Source organism: Haliotis rubra, unplaced genomic scaffold (genome assembly GCF_003918875.1).
Source record: "Haliotis rubra isolate DU_JTF1 unplaced genomic scaffold, ASM391887v1 Scf381, whole genome shotgun sequence".
Lineage (NCBI taxonomy): Eukaryota > Metazoa > Mollusca > Gastropoda > Lepetellida > Haliotidae > Haliotis > Haliotis rubra.
Window position 1 is genome coordinate 402,529 of NW_025767059.1, and position 23,500 is coordinate 426,028.

Consider the following 23,500-nt stretch of genomic DNA (forward strand, 5'->3'; position numbering starts at 1 on the left):
AGCAGGTATTACATCCGTAACTAGACTTGTGAAACTGACAGGACTGCATCGGGCCTCTGTTTACCGAAATTTGACGCAGGGTTAGGGACAGAGCGACAGGCTGGATCAGAACGTCGTGCTTCTCATAGGGCAAATAACAGACGACGTAACGCGCGTCTAGCAGCAGCATATCATAACTGGTCTGCAAAACAGCTTGTCGTGAAGGCGTCAAGTCAAGGAACCCCTAAGGTATCAGAATGGACAATCAGAAGATCTTTAAAGCAATCTGGATATGTCAAGCGAGTGCCGAAGAAAGTTCCATTGATGACAACAGCACATATGGAGAAAAGGCTCAAGTGGTGCAGAGAAATGCAGGGTACAGACTTTTCAAATGTAATTTTTACGGATGAATCAAAGTTTCAGTTTTATAGGATCACAAGAAAGAGTTGGTCAAGAGGTTGACGTAGCTGCAAAATGGTTCCGAAAGTTCTCACCCAGTGTCATGGTTTGGGGTGGTATAGGCAAACTCGGGGTAACGCCGCTGCTAACTATTACAGGAAGGATGGATTCACGCAAGTACTGTCAACTTATACAAGAAGGCATAGTGGAATCCCATATAGGACAGAGTGGAATACCTTTCAAACTTTTACCAGACAATGCACCTGTACACAAGTCAAGACACACCTGTAACTGGTTTGAAACGAGTCAAGTGACCTTACAGAAATTTCCAGCGGCATCACCAGACCTGAACCAAATTGAAAATGTGTGGCAGATTATGAAGGACAAATTAGAAAAGTTGGAACCAAAGAGTGTCGTTGAGTGGTCTAATTTCATCAGTCAAATATGGGTGGGCCTACCCCAGGACTACATAGACAATTTGATTGACAGCATGGGACCCCCGTATTCAGCAGTGCATCGAGAGAAACGGTGGACTAACAGACTATTGACTTGCATAAATGTAAACTTCAGTATCCAGAGTGGATGTATGAAAAATATAACTGAATTTATCAGTAAATAAATTTTGAAACTACATCTGTGAAAAGTCGCATTTTTTCTGCTCATTACTGTAGATATGCTTAAGATGTGTATTGGAAGTACTTAACTTCAGTTCTGAGAAATGCAGGTGCTGCACCTAGCCCTGGGTGGATATGGTTCATGTCATCAGAGGAGACTATATAATCCCACGGCAGGATAATCTCACTTGACTATGTGTTGACCAGGAGTTTTATAGTGACAACGTTTGGCAATAAGAGTTTGTTTTATACAAGTTGCGGTCCTCACTTTCAAGTCAACCAGTTTTGTAGGGTTGTGTATGCAACATACAGTACTGAAAGGTTTCGATGGGTTATTTGTGGAACATACAATACTCAATGGCCCCCAAGGGTCATGTGTTGAACATACAGTACTAAGAGGTCGCCAAGAGGTGTGTGTTGAATATATTGTACAAATATATTGTTAAAGCAGTTAAAATCTAATGGTTTTGTAACATGGACAATAAAGGCCATTTTTGGCATTAGCTGAAGGTCTCAGTTCAGTATGTTCAACACAAAACCTTTGGCACCATCCTGCACTGTATGACCAAATATACGTATACTTCTCCCTGATCTGGAATATACACATGTACAATATTTTATCAAAACATATGATCTACTCTCATTCACACAAGTCTAACATACTCATATCAATACTGTTCGTTAATAACATTTACTAATGAACACATAATGGATGAAGATGACTTTTCCAATCTTCCCCTCTAAACAGATAATCACGGAAGTTCCTGTTACATGACTAGCAGTGTGGACATCATCAGCTCTCCAGGAAGGTGTCGAGACAGTTGACACGATGGTCCTCGGAGGCTTGGATCGTGAGCCTCTGCCACCGAGATGGGGGCCACACTATGTGCGAGGCCTTGGCACTGATGAGGCCCAGAGACACCTGTAAACAGCAGCATGGGATCACATATTAGTCTGTTCATACAGACCCTCAAACAATTATATCGAAGAAAGCTTGTGCAAGTCTAGAATATGTGGCAAGTCTAGATTTCCACAGTTTCTGAAAATGAAGTCTCAGGGCTCCTTTTCATTATATTCTATTTTTTTTATTATCGACTGTTTCATCTGTAAAATATGTTCATTTCAGAGATAAGCTGTTAGTCTAGATCACATATGTAATCGTGTGTTTACTAGGGCTGCCACGAATACACTTTGAGTGAGTTTAGTTTTATGCCGAGTTTAGCTATATGGCCGCGGTCTGTAAATAATAAAGTCTGGACCAGACAATCCAGTGATCAACAACATGTGCATCGATATACGCAGTTGGGATACGATGACATGTGTCAACAAAGTTAACGAGCCTGACCACCCAATCCTGTTAGTCGCCTCTTACGACAAGTATGGGTAACTGAATACACCTTGAGGCGAAAATGTATTATGAATATGTATTCTTGAATACTTTATGTTTAATATCCAGAAATTAGTATAACAGACATGTCATGCAATTGCTTATGCTTGGGTTACACTATGTCCCCAGCGGCCATTTCTTCGAAATGGGGACAAAAGGAGATGGACGTGAGACAACGTGGGGGGACTGAATGAGCAAACGTGACAGTCCGTGATTGCCGGGGATGCTGTGCCAGATTTTTAAACTGTTCAAATATTTGCCACGGCAGCCACGGTCCTAATGAGAAACCTGGTAGACCATAGTACCAAGGAATGCAACAAAATGTGACAGCATGTAATAGGCTGTAACAAAACTGTAGACGGTCTGTAGTGGGTCCGCAGTGGGACGGGAGGCATGTGTATTCACCGGCATCTCACGATCGTTTCAAGTTTGGTCACATTCGGCCACGTTTGTTTGGCATTTTGTCACGATTGTTTCACCCTTGCTGCCCGTTTTATCTCGGTTCTCACGGCAAGCTTGGTTGTATGGTAGCAGATTCGTCCCATTCTAACACGACGCATTCAGGCCTGTGACGGTTTACAGGGCCGGTGAGATACGTCACGTTGCATTCTCTGGCATTCCCTCTCAGGAGCTGATGACTGCCCCCAGCAATCATACAAACACAAAATCTTCTAATCTTCTTCATCTTGGGGTGTGTGTGTGTGTAGTGTGTTCTGCTGCTCTAGTGTCTCAGGATACAATGGCTGCTATTGCTTGGGAGGCCTTATTTTTATACCATGGGCACAAACGTCGTCCAAAGCTGGTCAGCTTCCATGTTTCATCCATAGAAAGTCTTGACAGAACTCAGAACTCAAAACGTGAGAAACGTGATCAAAACGCGTGAAACGGAGGGAACCCATCAGAACGCCGACAGGCGGGAGGGAAACATAATGGCTTCCGTAGAAGACTGCGGGCCAAACCGTAGTGCGCATTTCAGCTTCCGGGACTCAGCAGCCCGTTTTTCCCAATGGCCCATTATGGATACTATGATAGACTGTGAGAAAACTTACACCGGACCTAACAAAACTGGACTTTGGAGGAAACAAATGACCAAAATCCCATGGCACACTACATTTCGGGGCAATGGGGCTGCCATGGCCGCCAGGGACATAGTGTAACCCTAGAATTAAGCTGAAACATTTAAATGATATTTTCATTGCGAAAATAGCCTCATGACATACACAACTGTATGGCTTAGAAATATTCCATTTTGGGAATCTAACTTAGATAAACAACACACTAGTTCCAAGTAAAAACACTCTCTAAAAAATATTTCTAAGTATTCCATGCTAATGACCACAAAAAATTAATTAAATTCATGAACGCAAATGGTTCGATTTACCAAATACACAAATGAATTGTAACATGACTAGTGTTTACTGTTTACCAGTGAACAGTGAGGGAGTGAATGAGTTTAGTTTTACACCGCTTTTAGCAATGTTCCAGCAATATCACGGCGGGGGACACCAGAAATGGGCTTCACACATTGTACCCATGTGGGGAATCAAACCCGGGTCTACGATTTGATGAGTGAACGCTTTAACCATTAAGCTACCCCACCACCCACCAGTCAACAGAAACTGAATGTAAAACAAGATGGCTGTTATGCAATTAATGTATTTTATTATAGTTAACTGACTTAACAGAAATTTCAACACATTCCCAGTTGCCTAATTTAATCTAATCAATGTATAAAATGAAAAAAGAAAAACTAGACTTGACAGAAGTCTGGACATTCTCAGTCATCAAATATAACATAACGTGTAAATGAATCCCCATCGTGCCTGGACACCTGTACACTCTTAACAAATTCTATGACAAATCCATCACCATAATGCTGCATCATGACACAGCCTATGGACAATGTAGTCAACACATAGATGGATCCAACCCGTGAAGATCCGGGTTAGAATTGATCTTCAGCAACCCATGCTTGTCATAAGAGGCGACTAACGGGATCGGGTAGTCAGACTCACTGACTTGGTTGACACATGTCATCGGTTCCCAGTTACGCAGATCGATGCTCATGCTGTTGATCACTGGATTGTTTAGTCCAGACTCGATTATTTACAGACCGCTGCCACATAGCTGGAATATTGCTGAGTGCGGCGTTAAACAACAAACCAACCGACCTAACAAGAGTGTTATTCTTAGTTACTAACATTTCAAATATTTGTATGTTTTTAACAAATATAAGAATTGATTAAGAGTTTTATTAAATATTTTTTAAATGATATTTCATCAAGTCTATTTTTGCATTTTCATAACATTTTATGTATATATACGCCACCATTTTCCGGTAGCTGGAATATTGATGAGTGCAGCGTAAACTAAACTCACTCACTCACTCACATAAATGGATCCTCCAGCGACACATCCATGGCCATAAGGTGTTGTATCATGATACAGACCTTGTATCTTAAGTAAGCCTAACAACAACATTTAGCAATGAACATGTGTATCATCATTCCCTACATGAACTCAGCACATCTCTATCATGTGTTAAGCAGAAACTATACTAACTGGACCAAAGAAGTTGCTGTCCATGCTGTTCTTGTGGTGGTCTCCCTCTACCCAGCAGTGGCCTGAAGGGACGTGGACCACAGCTTCCTTATACGCCAGAGTTCTGAAACACAACATCGGAACAAATCAGGTTACTGTCACATGACACAGGTGGGGTGAGGTGAAATTGGGTTTAACTTTGTATTTAGGAATATTTCGCTCATATGACGACGTGCATGAATGTGTGTGTGTATGTGCGGCTGCTTGTACTAGCCCAGACTTAAGCTGGTTTTATAGTGCTAGCCCACTTAGATACCACGCCGCAGTGAAGCATGAATACCCCACACAGACACATTATACGGACTCCGAGCCGACCAGTCCTTGTTGTACCTATTCATGCAGAGCACCAGGCAGGGACCAACAAGTACCATATTTTAACGTCTCATGGTATGATGCGGCCGGAGATCAAACCCGCAACCTTCCTCTCTCCAGGCAGACACTCTAAGCACTACACCACAGAGGCGTTCCCATGACACAGGTAGCTGATGTTTGAGATATCCCTCAGGTTGAAAGTAATGTTTTATGTTGATTGACATCCATCAATATGTAAGGAAAGATAATTTCCACAACAAAGATCAACATGAAGTATTTCAGTGAAACCTAATCAGCAACATCAAAGTCAGGAACTGTCAGTAAGCAGGTACAAAATCGCTTTTATAATTTTCAACTAAAAGTCTGCATTAAGAATTGATCCTGCTCTACTGATGGGACACATAGTGGTATGATGACAACTGAACAAGAAAGCATAAACAGCACTTACTTCACCAAGTCTCCTTCTAAGGCAACAATTCTTTTGATTAGATTCTGGTCAGGGTTGGAAGGACTCCTGAAACAAAACAAAATGAATTCAGTAAATTTGTAAAAATTTAACTGGATTCTATCAGAAAAAAAATATTGCTTTTCAGTATTTTTAAATATCCCTAATGATCAAAAGGTACCAGTTAACGACAAAACTGATCTGCGAGTCAATTCTATCAAGAATGGTTTTGGAGCTATGCTCCAGAGAAGAGCACTATTTTCATTTTCACTGAAGCCCACTTGTCTTCAGGTCAGTATAAAGACATTATTTCAAAAAGTAACTAAAATCATCAAAGGGCGCCAGTCTGTGGGGCAAGTTTCAAGATGAAATATTCAATGGTTATGATGTTGTTCACCGGTGATAGAAAACAGCTGACAGATGGACAGGCATACAGATTACTACATCCCCATGTACTTCAACTAGAGGGAAAGTAACATTATCTCTACGTGAAAGGATGAGTCAAGAAAACAGTGTAACTTGTGTTTTTCTACAAACTTGTTAGCTTTGATAGACATGTAAATAATGCAAAGCAGGTTTCTCATCAAGGGAGATAATTCTTCTATGCCTGTGTATGAGTGTGAGGTGCTCTTGTTAAGTGGTAGAGCACCCATAATAGTTGGTTTCAATAGACCAAAGCCAGCAGAACTTAGGAATTACAATAATCTTTTACACATACCATCCTGACAAGATGACAGATGACAAGGCATTATAAAGGCCCTTCTTAAATAGGAAATATCCTATTCTGAGGTTACAAAAATCCTTAAAATTATGCACTGAAAATAAAAGACATGTTCATCAGCCTATCAGTTTTTCCAATAGAGCCACTTGTTTTGAACATAAAGTTAGGTAAACTTTGCAAATATGAGGCAAACAAATGATTTTATAAACTTCTGTAGGAATCTAACTACACAAAGATTTCCAGTATGCTATTAATTTCCCTCGTGAGGAAAACAGCATGGGTTAAATGCTATGGAAAATCTCTAAATTTGGCATTTGAATATATGGTACATAGTCTTTATGTTTGGTGTTTGATATACCAACTGTACATGTGGCATAAAGTCTTTACGTTTTGTGTTTGACGGACTATATAGAGAATCTCACCCAAGTGTCTTCTGATATCAATTATATCAACACGAGTTGTTAAAGTTACAAATATCCGAGGCTTGCCGAGGATATTTTAAATTTTATCAACGAGTGTTGATATATTTGATATCAAAAGACACAAGGGTGAGATTCTATTTATCATCCAAAATCACTCTTCGTTAATTTTCAATGAAAAATGTACATCTCTGAACACGGTACTGCCACTAGACTTGCAGTGCAGCGATGTCATAGCATTGTGACATCATCAAGTTCATGACGTCATAGCATAATGTCAAGGCATTGTACAAAATCTACTGTCAAATTGATATCTCCTAGGACATATCGTTTGATCTCACACAAGCGATATCTCCTGTGGAACACAGTTTTGGATGATAAATGTACGTATGGCATAAAGTCTTTACGTTAGGAGTTTCATGGACTATATGTACATGTGACATAAAGTCTTAAGTTTGGTGTTTGACGGACTATATGTATATATGACATAAAGTCTTTTACATTTGGTGTTTGACAGACTACATGTACATGTGGCATAGAGTCTTTACGTTTGGTGTTTGACGGACAATATGTACATGTGGCATAAAGTCTTTACGTTTGGTGTTTGAAGGACTATATGTACATATGGCATACAGTCTTTACGTCTGGTGTTTGACGGACTATATGTACATGTGGCATACAGTCTTTACGTCTGGTGTTTGACGGACAATATGTACATGTGGCATACAGTCTTAACGTTTGGTGTTTGACGGACTATATGTACATGTGGCATAGAGTCTTTACATTTGAGGTTTGACGGACTATATGTATATATGTGGCATAAAGTCTTGACGTTTGAGGTTTGAGGGACAATATGTACATGTGGCATACAGTCTTTACGTTTGAGGTTTGACGGACTATATGTACATGTGGCATAAAGTCTTTACGTTTGGTGTTTGACGGACTATATGTACATGTGGCATAAAGTCTTTATGTTTGGTGTTTGACGGACTATATGTACATGTGGCATAAAGTCTTTATGTTTGGTGTTTGACGGAATATATGTACATGTGGCATAAAGTCTTTACGTTTGAGGTTTGACGGACAATATGTACATGTGGCATAGAGTCTTTATGTTTGGTGTTTGACAGACTATATGTATATGTGGCATACAGTCTTTGTGTTTGGTGTTTGACGGACTATATGTATATATGTGGCATCAAGTCTTTACGTTTGAGGTTTGACGGACTATATGTACATGTGGCATACAGTCTTTGTGTTTGGTGTTTGACGGACTATATGTACATGTGGCATAGAGTCTGTACGTTTGGTGTTTGACAGACTGTATGTAAATGTGGCATAAAGTCTTTACGTTTGAGGTTTGATGGACTATATGTATAAATGTGGCATAAAGTCTTTACGTTTGAGGTTTGATGGACTATATGTATATATGTGGCATAAAGTCTTTATGTTTGGTGTTTCATGGACTATATGTACATGTGGCTTACAGTCTTTATGTTTGGTGTTTGACGGACTATATGTTCTAGAACAAAATATAACATTAAAGCTTACAGGCTCGTTAACCAGTTGACTCACATATGGATCTTAAAATGCACATGTATTAAAAACAGTATCTGCTAGGTTCACTGAGTGATCCGAGAGTATTTAACTACGAAACATATCATCGAGAAAAACATCCAAGACGAGGCAGCGCTTCATCATTTTCAGAATAGAACAGAACATTATTTTCCCCAAGCTTGGCCCATAATGAACAATCATAAAAACCGTCACTGATGAGCATACATCATGGCCAAATGAGACTTAATGAGAGGGTTTTTACAGGTGACAGAACTGAGATAACCTATTAAGTGGGCCTAATTTTGTGTTTTTTTACACTAATGTTGTGTGTAATTATAATACCAACTATAATGGCAGTTCCCTTTAGGAAAATGTAGATGTTGCACAACTTCGGGAGAAAATTATCAGCCTGGAATACAAGATCTACTGCAGATATCATATGTTTAGATAGTTCAAGATGTTGGAATATATAAAGGTAAGTGAGTGAGTGAGTGAGTGAGTGAGTGAGTGAGTGTGTGAGCGAGCGTTTTACACTGCTTTTAGCAATATACCAGCAATATCACATATGACACCAGAAATGGCCACAGTGTACCCATGTTGGGAATCAAACTCGGGTCTTCAACATGACAAGCGACGCTTTAACCATTAGGCTACTCCACCATCTCTCATAATAGTGGACATCAGAAGGACATTACATGTGTTTGATGTGTGAAGCTCAGCAATGATAACAAATAGTAATCATACTTCATTTCTTGAGCACCCAGTGTCCATCGACAGGTGCTCACTGGTGCTATGACAAAGTTAAAAGTTCATGCACAGATTACACAATCCTGAAAGTCACGTGAAATGCTGAACGGATTCAGAGGTGAATATTAAGGAGAGACTTCACAACGTCTTTAACATCGCTCTATGGAACATTCCCGGTGCGGAAACATTACATCTCCTGTGGGTATATGTAAATACTCATTGTCAGTCACTGTGGGATTCTGTATCACAATATCGCTTACAAAAACAAACACTAAAACAACAATAAAACACCACAGTTATCAAATATGGATAATGGCCGCAAAGCACCTGCTGCTGGGAACATGACAAGACAAAGTCTGGCCTCAGAGGAACTGTCTTGTCCATGAATAATACAGTCTGGTAACAATACATATCCTGTCATGTATCGCTGGTAAGTATAAAAATATACTATATACCTTGGGTCAAATAAACGTTAAAGGAGGTGAGGTAGCCCACTGGTTTATTGTTGTGCCTATCTCACTGAAGGTTCGAGTTCAATTCCCTAATGAATACAATCAATGTGTGATATGGCTACAGGTAGCATGCAATCATACACCTGTCCAAACTTGGTTTACGATATAAGTTTCCGTGGCATATTCTGTTGTGAAATCATAGCTGAACTTACTAGAATGAACAGAACGTTACTAGATTCAGGTTTTGAGCAGTCGACTCCAAGGCAAGCAGATGAGGGTACAAGCTAGACTAAACTGGTCATGCTGATTTATTGAGAGAGAGAGAGAGAGAGAGAGAGAGAGAGAGAGAGAGAGAGAGAGAGAGAGAGAGAGAGAGAGAGAGAGAGAGAGAGAGAGAGAGAGAGAGAGAGAGAGAGAGAGAGAGAGAGAGAGAGAGAGAGAGAGAGAGAGAGAGAGAGAGAGAGAGATGTATGGGCTTCCATTCAAACTCTAGTTTGTTATTCATTACTGCAGCATACACAATTATGTTATTCGTGTTGTGAACAATGTAATCTGTCTATTGAATTTGAATTATTGGTCTTTCAGGAAAGCCTTATATTATTGCCTATTAAATCAACAGTTGATGAAGCCAAGCTATCTATACCGACATCCCTGTTGACAGCTTTTGAAATATTATCCCCAGACAAATCTCATCAGACTACAATACATCAAACAATCTAATGTCACACCCAAACTTCAAATATTTGCCCGCACCAAACAACTTAAACTAATATCACTTTTTTTCTAAATCCAAACCTGATTTAAACAATTACACCAATGCTTTGAAAGGAAACAAATATCGATTCATAAAATGCATAACCGATTACAATACTTTTTGCCAATTTTCAGAACAGTGGGGAGATTGATTATTATTACAATTGATTTATGAAGCTAACGATACCCATGATGATTTAATGAGTCATACTTCACCCCACTTAATTCGCTGCATGCCATTATAACCTCAGTAGGGCGTCAGGTCCTATCATTGTACACAGCAACAAATAAAGCATTTCTGTAATGGGTATTGTCAAAACGCTACCTGTCTCAGTGACCTTATTCAGCTTTCCTATCTATCCCAACATCATAACCCATTAACACTGATCCCATATTCGATGGGAGGCAAGTTGTGATTTTATCAGGGACAAAAAACTGTGCCAGGACATTCCAATGAGTGAAAAAAAAGTAATTATGATTAAGGCTGTTAAGAAATACAGAAATTGTCTGTTTAGTTTAAACATATTTTATTCACAATGTGAAAAGGATCGAGGACAAGTTCTTTCAACTTATAAAACCCCTCTCCAAAGATATTTACAATAACTAATTACATCACAAGCAATTATTAGAAACAGAGACAGAGAAAGATTGACAGAAATTGTCTGTCACAAAATATACACTGATGCATGATAGATAAAAATTACACTTAGGCTATAGTTTGAACTAAAAAACTAACAAATCTATCTGTTTTCTGTAGTGGAAAATGTTTTAGTCTTCTCTTAAAATCTGAACCCCATCCTTCACGTTCACCGCCCTTTCCTCTCCACGAATATCATATTGTCAGACACTGAGAAACCGATAATTACCTTCCAGGGTTAAACCTGTAAATGTTTTTGAATTAGTCACGTCTTCAAGCATCACTGTCAACCCAAAAACCTGATTACGTAAGAAAACTAGGCATTCACTTTATTAGTTTTGATCAATTGTGTTCATTTAACACACAACGGTTCTGGGACCCAGTATGAGATGTAATTTATTACGGGGATCTGAATCCTGTATAAAATCCTTCTTTTATTGTGCGGAAATCCCGTGCCTGGAAACAGCATGCACTAAGTGGGAAGAACTCAGTCTGTCCACAAATTGAAATGGGAATGTTTTCACAGCCAATAAGTTTGCAGGGATGATGAAAACGTCTGGTTATCAGAATGTCAACACAATAGCATTAGGAAGCTGGGTTACAAGTACACAATGTACATGTATTTTGCATTTTGTTGGAGATTAAACCGAGTTTTCGTAACGGAGGTCAGCTTTTATCTCCAACCTGGCGTGTTTCCTTTCTTTGGGTTATCATGAAGTAAATATGTAGTTGGAGCAAACAGGAGTTGTGCTTTGATGTAGAGCGGCTTGTCAGACTGTCAGACACTGTAGTCCCAGGTGCACATTCATCATGGGCAGGTGCTTTCTTTTCTTCAGAGACAGGAATCACTATCCAGGTGCAAAGCCGTCACCGTCAGGTGCTTGCTTCACTACCTGTAAATAAAGGCATGCATGCCTCTTCTATAATCAGGGAGAGGATGTATTCCTTAAGAGCACAGCTGCAGCTGTCAGGTGCTGGCCCTTATATAAACAGGGAGAGGATGTATACCTCAAGAGCACAGCTGCAGCTGTCAGGTGCTTGCCCTTCTATAATCAGGGAGAGGATGTATTCCTCAAGAGCACAGCTGCAGCTGTCAGGTGCTTGCCCTTCTATAATCAGGGAGAGGATGTATTCCTCAAGAGCACAACTGCAGCTGTCAGGTGCTTGCCCTTCTATAATCAGGGAGAGGATGTATTCCTCAAGAGCACAACTGCAGCTGTCAGGTGCTGGCCCTTCTATAATCAGGGAGAGGATGTATTCCTCAAGAGCACAGCTGCAGCTGATAGCAGCTTTATAATCAGGGAGAGAGAGCTGAGGTGCTGTATTCAAGAGCCAGCTGCAGCTGTCTTGCTATTCTATATCAGGGTGAGGGATGTATTCCTCAAGAGCAGCTGTCATGCTGACCCTTCAATCAGGGAGAGGATGTATTCCTCAAGAGCACAACTGCAGCTGTCAGGTGCTTGCCCTTCAGAGGATGTATTCCTCGAGAGCACAGCTGCAGCTGTCAGGTGCTGGCCCTTCCATAATCAGGGAGAGGATGTATTCCTCAAGAGCAAAATTGCAGCTGTCAGGTGCTGGCCCTTCCATAATCAGGGAGAGGATGTATTCCACAAGAGCAAAATTTCAGCTGTCAGGTGCTGGCCCTTCTATAATCAGGGAGAGGATGTATTCACCAGGGCCCAGGGGTACAGATGCAGCTGGCAGGTGGTCACTCTTCCAAAACAGGGTGAGGATGCATTCTCCAGGTACATAGCTGCAGCTAGCAGGTGCTCTCCCTTCTATAACCTGAGGGAGAATGCATTCCTCATGAGCACAGCTGCAGCTAGCTGGAGCTTTCCGCCTATAAGCAGGGGAAGAGAGAGAGGAAAGTCATATTCTTCAAAAGCATAGCTGTAAAAAACATATGCATTCCCTAGGTGCACAGCCCCGAGTGTCCATCCATTGAATGAACTCAAGCTAAACTGTGATGATGAATGGTCCAGAGATCTTATCACAAGAGAATTAAGAGAGTACATACTGTACAATAATACAGGATGGTATTTGAGAGGTTTAGTCAAAATATTAATATTCCACCAAAGTGTAAAAAAAATACATTACATTGTCAAGTTGCGAAACAGATACTGGTATATGGTCTCAGTGTGAACTGAATGTATTGGGAATTTTCATCATTAACAGTAATGAACATACACACAACAGTGAACATCAAGTAGATTTTTAATGCCCACTAACTGACATAAACTCAATCCACCCAACTTTCAGTGACAGTCATCTTGTAGTCCTGAAAAAAGGACTTCCCCAACGATCAATGAATTGGTCCCAAATTGGTATTAACTTTAACCAAACCATCCTCAAGAACACCCTACTGACTGAAATATATTCTAGCATCTCGGTGACGGCAAGGTCATTTGGTTCAGGAAGACACAGTAAACATTACACACAACAATCAACTTCAACATGGTCCAGTGCCTGTCTAATCTCAGTGGACAGTATAACGGGGAAAGTTGTAAGCTTCTCAGACGTTCCTGCCCAAGACGCATGGCCTGACTTCTTAAGTATATGAAAGTACTGCACAGTATGCAGACAGAGAGAAGGCGTTCTATCTTCCCACAAGGCCATACAAGATCCATGCCTGGCAGCATCTTCGACCCAAATAGAACTTGCTGCGAAAAACCCTTGAAAGGCGATGTTTACAGGTCACACAAATGCTACACTAGTCACAGCCCCAGACCATTCTAGTATCTTACACTGGTCTCTCCAACAATGACTGTTGAGAAGCTCCCTAGAACGGCACTGTTGACATTTCACACAAACCTTACATTAGTCACAGCCCTAGTCTGTCGTACAGACCCTGAAGCAAATATATCCAAGAAAGCCCACACAAGTCTAGAAAATGTGGCAAGTCTAGATTTCCTCAGCTTCAATGAAGAAAGTCTCAGGGCTCCTTTTCATTATATTATATATTTTTTTACTATGAACTTTTTTCAGTAAAATATGTTCATTTCAGAGACTAGTTGTTAGTCTATCACAGCCCCAGACCATGCCAGTATCTTAAATTGGTCTCCAGCAATGACCGCTAAGAAGCAGCAAGGAAAGGTGCCATTCATATCTCACAACCATAACACAAGTCACAAGCCCCCGGAGACCAATATGGTCTATCCATCCAACCTGCCCAAAGTACAGCTTGGATGAACTCATCATGTCTGCCCAAGAACAGCACTGCATCTTCTGAAAATAACATCCCATCCCTTAAGAACTCCCCATTCCTTTATACAACTTGTCATACAGACTACTGTGACAAATGTTCCCAAAGTCCGACTTAGACAACCTTTTACATCACAAAGCCAACACAGACTGACTTTTGAACTTTTTCTTCAGAAGTGTCTATTCTGGAAACACATTCAACAACTTCCATGAACAAGGTGAAAACTAAAAGGACAGTCTAATGTAAGGATGTAACCCATTGTGACTTTATAGTCTTCCTTAGTCTGTGTCCTACTCCATACAATGTCATCACAGAGAGAAGATATTCGGTCCAATCTATGAAAGGTGTCAATGGGTGACTACTCACAAGTAATTACATGGACTCCATGGTTTTAATCAAGAAATCCTTTTGTTTTTGCAGACAACTGTGAGCAGATGAACCAGTTTAAGTCTTAATCATAAGTGTGAACCATGAGGAGCTTAATACTAGGGACGCCACGATACATCGATACATTGATGCATCGATACTTTTTCTAAGACGATACAATTATCGATACATTCAAAACTGTATCGATATTTAGTTTTGAAAGTATCGGTTAAAATATGTTTATGTATCGTTTACATTTTGCAACTGTATCAAATTTTTTGATGTTATGAGAGTTATAAATGATTATTTTTCATGCACAAAGATTTGAAATTAGAACTTTTTAATCTCTGAGAATAAAAAATGTTGATCTTTTCATGGACAACTATAAAATATGAAATATTAATGTTAAAAATGTAACCAAATTTGCACAATAATGCTGCGAAGATAGGTATCGTGATACGTATCGAATTGTGACATGGGTATCGTGATACGTATCGATTCATAAAACTTATGTATCGTGACATCCCTACTTAATACTGACTAGTTGGCTGGTTAAACTTGTGAGTGAGTTTAGCTTTACGTCACACTCAGCAATATTCCAGCTACATGGTTGTGATCTGTAAATAATCAAGTCTGGACCACACAATCCAGTGATCAACAGCATGAGCATTGATCTACGCAATTGGGATACGATGACATGTGTCAGCAAGCCTGACCACCCGATCCCATTAGTCACCTCTTGCCACAAGCATGGGTTACTGAAGATTAATTCTAACCCAGATCTTCATGGGTCTGTAAAAGTTGTGACATATGAACGGACTGACTCTAGTCTTAAGACATTATAGTTCCTTTGACATCATCCTAGCCTGATGATATGGCTTTATTGACTTATTTGACTGGTCAACAACCATAATCTATCTTATGTTGGTTAATCAATGCCACACTCAGCTATACTCCAGCTGAACCAGACTATCCAGTGATTGATGTGAGAAACTATGAAGATGACACTCAATCCACTATGTCACTTAGCCAGACCACCCAATACATCAGGTTGCCTCTCACGTCAGCATAGATTGTATTCTAACCATGAAGCCCTGCATCCATCTTGAACATAAACTAGACAGAATTCTTTTTGTCATTTATTCCTTTACTTGTTCAAGTGTTCATCCTGCATTGAGTGAGTGAGTTGGGCCTAACAACACTTTAAACAGTATTTTATAACATCTGGAGATGCCTATCCGTTTCTTATGAATAGAACCAATGGCAGTGATAGATACCTAGGACCACTTCCAGTGGCTTTATCAACTGAGTGAGTGAAAGATCCACACTACAGTCAGTGATCTCACAGCTGTGTCACAGCTGTCTTAATGCTGTTGACTGATTGGGGCACACAAACCATATCTGATGATCATGTTATTGTCTTTGTGTCAGATCTCCACAATGCATTTGGGATGATACTGACAGTCTACCTCTCATTCAACTTATTCAACAGGTCATCACACACAGTCTGCTTCTCATTCAAGGCTGTCAACATGATGTCACAGACAGGGTCACTCTCTTCATTCAACAGGTCATCACTGACAGTCTGCTTCTCATTCAAGGCTGTCAACATGATGTCACATACAGGGTCACTCTCTTCATTCAACAGGTCATCACAGATAGTTTGCTTCTCATTCAAGGCTGTCAACATGATGTCACAGACAGGGTCACTCTCTTCATTCAACAGGTCATCACTGACAGTTGCTTCACATACAGGGTCACTCATTCAAGGCTGTCAACATGATGTCACAGACAGGGTCACTCTCTTCATTCAACTCATTCAACAGTCTTTCACTGATTTAAGACAGTCATCAGCATCTCAAACACAGTATGTCTCCTTTCAAGCAGGACTTCACTTATATTCAAGGCAGTCAACACAGACAGTCTCCTTTTCAAGGTGAATATCCACTTACATTGCTTCCCTGGTAAAATCAGCCATTCAATATTAGCCATCTTTTGGCATTGCATGCATCTAGTACACTAACTAGAAAATATAAAAGCTTGCTAGCAAATAAGAAACTTTCTGTAGTCAAGAGTAAAAGTACGGCAAAATATATGCACAATATCTCACTGATGAAACTATGAAAATGTCAACGTTGTGTTCATGACAGAATACGAAAAGGTCAATTTCTGTTCTGCTTCCACTAAAATGGCTGCCTTGTCCCCAAGGGATCTGGTGATCAATGCCTGTTACTTGCGCCTGCTTGAGGTACAACCTGTTTAATTACCAGCAACTACTCCCTCCAACACTGCTCCCCTGGGTCCTCTTCAAGCGCTCTCCCATTCATCCTCAAGAAACGGTACTTTTTCATTAGAGTTCCTCTTGATGTCCACATGTCCACCTCCACTTTTTTTTTTTTCCTTGTCCATGCCTTGATCGTGGTCCACATGCTCCATTCCTTTCTTCCAGTTGCTGTGAGCCATGGGCTCACCTTGGATTGTGCATTTCTTTGTCCACTGGCCACTGTGTGTCATTCCATGTGTCAGGTCCACAGTCCTGAATCTCTGGTGGGTCTGGTTCCTGGTCGGATCCATCCTTTTCGTCCCATTCAATGTCTACCGTGTCCTTGTGTCTCCTCCATGTGTGTCAGGCAGTCGTTCCACAGTGTTCCTGGGCTGTGTGCATCAGTGTGGTTGTCTGGGGTCATGGGTCCTTTTCCTGTGTGTGGTCTCTCAGATCATTCTGGGGTTGTGTCTCCATTCCATGCTGTGTGTGTTCCTGTGCTGTGTTCCATTTTATGCCACTGTGGGATTCGGTCCATGCAGTGTGGTTTCCTGGTTCTGTGGGTCCATGCCTGGCCGGCCACTTGTGTCCTTGGGTCGTCTGGCTGGTCTCCTCCGCATATGTGCGTTGTGTGTTCCTCCATGGTCCTCCGTTGGGGCTGTGTCTATGTTCGTGGGTCGTGGTCATGTGGTCTCACAAGACATTATGTGCTCGGGTCTGTTCGATCCATTGTGTGTGTGTGTTGGTCACTGTGTTCTATCCTCTCCACATCCTTGGTGTGTCCTGTCTCGATTCCATTTGGGTAAAGACCCCAAGTCTAGTTGGGATCCAGACCACAAGTCCCTTTTCCACTACCATCCATCCATCCTCCATCCGTGTGTCCTCCGTGTCCTCCGTCCGTCTGCCTCCATCCGTCCGTCTGCCTCCTCCACTCCAGTTCCGTCCGTCCGTCTGTCCTCCTCCTCAGTTCCTCAGTCCCGTCCATCCGTCCTGCCTCCTCCTATCCAGTTCCACCCTCGTCAATCCATCTATCCTCCTGTCAGTCCCTGCTCCGTCAAGTCGTCTGATCCTCCCTCCAATTCCGTCAAATCCAAATCTATGCTCCCTCCGGCCTTCCACCATGTCCATCCATCCATTCCTCCACTATCCACTCCATCCATTCCATCCATTACCCATTCCTCCATCCATCCATGCCATTCCCTCCATCCATTCCATTCCATCTATCCGTCCATTCCACTCCATCCATTCCATCCACTCCACCCCTCACTATTCTCCGTCCATTCCATCCATCCACTATCCTCCATCCATTCCATCCATCCACTCTTTATCCTCCATCCATTCCATTACCCTCCTTCCGTGCCCACTCACTATTCCTCCGTCCGTCCATCTACCCCTCCCTACATTTTCCGTCCATCCACCACTATTCTCCCGTCCATTTTGTCCATATCCTCCATCCATTCCATCCATCTTCCTCCACCTCCGTCCATCCACCATCCATGCCATTCCACTATCCTCCGTCCATTACCATCCATTCCATTCCCCTCCGTCCATTTTCCTCCACTATTCTCCATCCATTCCATCCATTCCACTATTCTCCGTCCATTCCGGCCACTATTCCTTCCCTCCATTCCATCCATTACCCACCACTCCACCTATTCCGTCCATTCCATCCATTACCACGTCACTATTCTCTGTCCTGGTGTGCCCCACTTCCATCCATCCACCCCCTCCACCATCCATCCACCCCACTCCTTCCTACCATCCATCCTCCATCCATGCCATTCCACTCCGTCCATTCCACCATCCGTCCATCCAGGTCCATCCGTGCCTTCCACTATCCCCTTCCGTTCCATCCGTTACCACTCCTTCCTCCGTCCATGCGTCCGTACCCTCCACTATCACTCCGGCTGTGTCCACTCGTCCCTCCATCCGCCTCTCCTTCCGTCCCTCCGTCCTTCCTCCGTCCTCCTCCATCCTCGGGGTCCATCCTCCTCCGTCCTTCCATCCATCCACTCCTCCTCCTCCACTCCATTCCACCATCCATCCATCCACCTCCATCCTTTCCATCCTTCCATCCGTCCGTCCATCCATTCCCTCCTCCATCCGTCCATCCATTCCATCCATCCATCCATCCCTCCGTCCCTCCCTCCCATCCGTCCATCCGTCCCCTCCCTCCATTCCTTCCATCCATCCCTGTCCGTCCTCCATCCCTCCATTCCGTCCATCCTCCATTCCATCCATCCTCCACTCCTGTCCTTCCACATCCGTCCATCCATCCTGCTCCCTTCCTCTCCCTTCCCACCCTCCGTCCGTCCATCCATCCCTCCTCCCTCCTCCGTCCTTCCCTCCCACTCCGTCCCATCCTCCGTCCGTCCGTCCCTCCACCTCAGCCTTCCTACCCTCCACCCCGTCCATCCATCCGCTCCTCCTCCCCACCCTCCTTCCTCCACCCGTCCGTCCATCCATCCATCCACCCTCCCTCCCTCCCTCCTTCGTCCGTCCATCCACCTCCTCCATCCATCCACCATCCTCCTCCCTCCCTCCTTCCTCTCCCCTTCCTATCCTCCATCCATCCATCCCTCCCTACCGCCATCCTCCCATCCACCTCCATCCACTCCCTCCACTCCTTCCTTCCATCCATCCATCTACCCTCCCTTCCATCCATCCATCCATCCACCCATCCATGTCTACCATCCATCCATCCACCTCCTCCGTGCCGTCCTTCCATCCATCCATCCACCATCCCTCCATCCACTCCTTCCTCCCTACCATCCATCCATCTACCTCCTCCCTCCCTCCTTCCTACCATCCATTCTCCCATCTACCTCCTCCCTCCCTCCATCCACCTACCTCCATCCCTCCTTCCACCTCCATCCATCCATCTCCCTTCCTCCCCTGTGTCCATCCATCCATCTACCTCCCTCCCTCCCTCAACCTTCCTACCCTACCATCCATCCATCCATCCATCTACCTCCTCCCTCCCTCAACCCTTCCCTACTCCTACCCATCCATCCATCCTACCTCCTCCCTCCCTCAACCTTCCCTGCCCTCCCATCCATCCATCCACCTCCTCCCCTCCCCCCCAACCTTCCTACCCTCCCACCCCATCCATCCATCCTCCTCCCTCCCTACCTCAACCTTCCTACCCCTACCACCCACCCATCCATCTACCTCCTGCTCAACCTTCCCTACCTCCATCCCCATCCATCTACCTCTTCTCTCCTCCTCCCTCAACCTTCCCTACCCTCCTACCCCCACTTATTCATGTGCCTGGCATTCTCTCTGTCCTGGATCCCCTACAAAGGCTGTAATTCTGACAACAATACAAATCATTAGGTTGAGGCACCAACCAAACACAAATGCCATGCATACATGCTAACAATTTCATCTCATCCCCCAATTAACATCACTCAGTGTTTCTGATGGGCACTTGTGCTCCATGCCATGTGCTGGTGTCTAGCTTAATCCCTGCTACTCTAGCTGCTTGACTCATGTCCCAGCAAATAGTCAAAACCACCACTTGACGTGACTAGCAAGAATGAACTTGTGTGTACTTAGCCAAAACATCCTTCAAGAAAATGTCCCAATATTAGACACAGCAAGTAAATATATTTTCAATATAACGCAAGACAAGTTATTGTCAACAAGGAACATAAAAATTTATTCTCACTATGGAGCAAGAAAATTTAATTTCAATATGGAGTGAGCAAGAAAATTCAATTTCAATATGGAGTGAGCAAGAAAATTCATATTAAATTCAGTCCTAAGATATGTCAAGAATTTTAGTTTGGAGTTTGATGGAGTCACAGGGCTAAATTGTAGAAACCCACTTAATTAGGTGACATAAGTACCATTTAGATCCACACTAAGTCCAAGAGATTATTTAATTACTTAAAAACATATCTTACTTAAAAAACATGAGGCATAATCCAAACAGACTGCAGAACAATGCTTAATCTGAGAGTTGGCTCAATCTGGAGTTGCCAAATCATTCAATAGTTGAGCTGGACTCATCATTTTTGTCTGTGTCTGGTAGACCAACAAAAGCACCGTGGTCAGGAACCAAATAGTCCTGATTACATGCTCAGGCTAGCTATTCCCGAAACGTTCGTAGCCCTACGAACTTCTTAAGACCATTCTTAACACAATGGCTACGATCAAAGTTAAGAATTCTTAGGGCTACGAACGTTTCGACAATAAGGGCCCTGGTCATCCCCATTTAGTTCCCTTTAAGACAATTACAGGGTGCGACAGGAACCAGTTCTTCATCTGAGTCAGCTGTATGATATTCATGGTCAGGGGTGTCACACCATGCCAAGTGGTTCACAACAAAACATAGTCCCAGTCAAACCATGAGTTCAAAATCCACAATACAGTTCCATTAACTGCAGCTGGAATATCAGATTCCGCAACCGCTGGTGCCTCCGAATACAGCCCCTGATGTAAAACACGGCCTGAAAACAGATCAATACTACACGGACAACAGCTTGCGACCATCCCTCCCCAGCAGTCTAATCCCTTAATCCCGGGATAACCAGATAACCCATTATCCCTGTCACTGTGCATGACAACTTCTATTATCCTTATCAGGCTCCCAGTGTCTAAGCCATGAATTCCACTTTTCCGTGATCAGCATTCATCAAGGTTCTCGGCATGTACCATCATTTATCTCCCAATTGTTCCCTCTTATTCCAACATGCAGCCATTTTCTCCAGGATCAGGCAGTTACAGCTGATCAAGAGCATTTCTACAACAGTCTTTGAAGTTGCGCTGTTTTTCTTTCCGTATGTTCCAAAAGCAAATCCGTAAAATAGATGGCGAATCATGGCCCTATTTTTCTCGTTGCTATAAATCTGACATTTTCAAAGAAACCAATGGAATAGAATGGTGCTTAATTGTATTATTTAGCACAACAGAACATTGTGACTGAACACCGAAGTGCTCATTTAGGCTCGTAGATCTAAATATCCAGTTCTTTGCTGCTGCTTTGCTGTGGTATGTTATCGTGGTCATGTCGGGGTGGAAACGAGGTCTGTGATATACAAGAATCATGCAACCATTACAAACATCTCCACAACAGGGATTTATTACACTCTAAATTACGTCTAATGCTTTACAAAACTATCAGTCTTTATCTTGACAATGTCAGACCATCAAGATCGTGGTCTCCACAGAGTGTAATTTGCCACCTCCACAGAGTTATAACTAGTATATTTAAATGCCGAAGTTTTCACAATTGAAAGACGGCCTGCATGGGATGTCCTCAGATCCTTGTGTAGCTATAGCAAAGTTAACATCTGATTTTATTGAAACTGTCCATAAACCATACTACTTTTACTTCCATCAAACCATTACTACAGCTTTTCTGTAGTTTGACTTTGTTTAGGGTACATTTCTGTATACAGAAACGTACCTGGGGTACATATCTGTAGTACCTGTGCCGACAAAGACCCCTTCAGCATTACTACAATCCCAAACATCTAGATAAAGCAAGTCTAGATTTACCTGGGCATCTTTCTCAATAAAATGTTGCTGCTTGTTCAGAATTACGTATTTTGAGAGATTTGGCAACACTCTAATCACTCAGACCTCAATACTGACACATGACATAGTACTGGTTACTACGTTGGTCTACAATGTTAGTGAGTGAGTGAGTGAGTTTTACGCGGCTTGTTGCAATATTCCAGCAATATCACGGCTTGGGACACCACACTGTAGCAGTGTATAAAATAAGCCAAAAACCCAGCCTGGATTTAACCAGACCAGACAATCCAAAGTAAATTACTCAGATGTATGGACCATGTTATCTAAAAGTTTTACCAGACAATACGTCTGGCTAGCTGTAAATTTCGACCGTCCATCAGACATCTAGACCATCTCGGGATTGATCAGACGGGTCTTATTTCATACACTGATTGTGCCCAAGTGGGGAAATGGACATGGGTCTTTGGTGTGACAAGCAAACGTTTTAACCACTGGGCTACCCTAACGCTCCTCTCAAGAATGTTAAATTCATACACATTCTATACAATAACCGGGGAAGTCTATATAGCTGTACATGAACAATCATCTGACAAGCTGTTGAGTGCACGTATGGCTGAAGAATCATCCTGTTAACCTAAGCATCTACAACTGATCCCACTGTGGTTGTCATTCCTGGAGGTGCAATCACAGACCCTTGGTGCAATATCCAAACTTTTTTATACTCATGAAGGAATTTCCATTGTATTTCTAAAGAGGCGACTAATTTTCTCTATCAAGCTTCCCACATTATCCCAATCTTAAGTTTCTGGAAAAACAGTCAAGCATCACTGTTTCAATTATCTCCTTCTAAATGGCAAAATGGTTCGTCTGAACCATCAGATTTTATTTCAAACTGGCACGACCCCGGGGCTCTTATCAGTCATCAGCCATCAGATTAGGGTCATCAAAAAAGACACTATATTGTGTAACAACTTTTGTGGCATTAATTAGTTCTTCTGGAAGGGGCAATCTACCACACAGGGTGATGATACAAGTGCCTGCTGGACCTCACAGAGGAAGACAACAAGGTGCCACATTCTTGGATGTTTATGTCAACAGAGAAGCTCACAGTAAAATAAACTGCACCACAATCTGTCTAATTTAAGACAAGCATTACTGTTGA

The 23,500-nt window shown here is 42.4% G+C and overlaps 1 protein-coding gene across 1 annotated transcript in view; it reads right to left on the reverse strand.

Moving 5' to 3' along the window:
• Nucleotides 1-983: 983 nt before the first annotated feature.
• Nucleotides 984-23,500, reverse strand: part of LOC124286390 (mitochondrial inner membrane protease subunit 2-like) — a 157,038-nt gene continuing 134,521 nt past the window's right edge. Inside the window, exons 5-7 of the mRNA XM_046722758.1 lie at nucleotides 5,741-5,806; nucleotides 4,942-5,044; nucleotides 984-1,914 (exon numbers count right to left, since the gene is read on the reverse strand). Coding sequence (XP_046578714.1) covers nucleotides 1,786-1,914; nucleotides 4,942-5,044; nucleotides 5,741-5,806 — 298 coding nt within the window. The 3' untranslated portion in view covers nucleotides 984-1,785. The remainder of the gene's footprint in view (nucleotides 1,915-4,941; nucleotides 5,045-5,740; nucleotides 5,807-23,500) is intronic.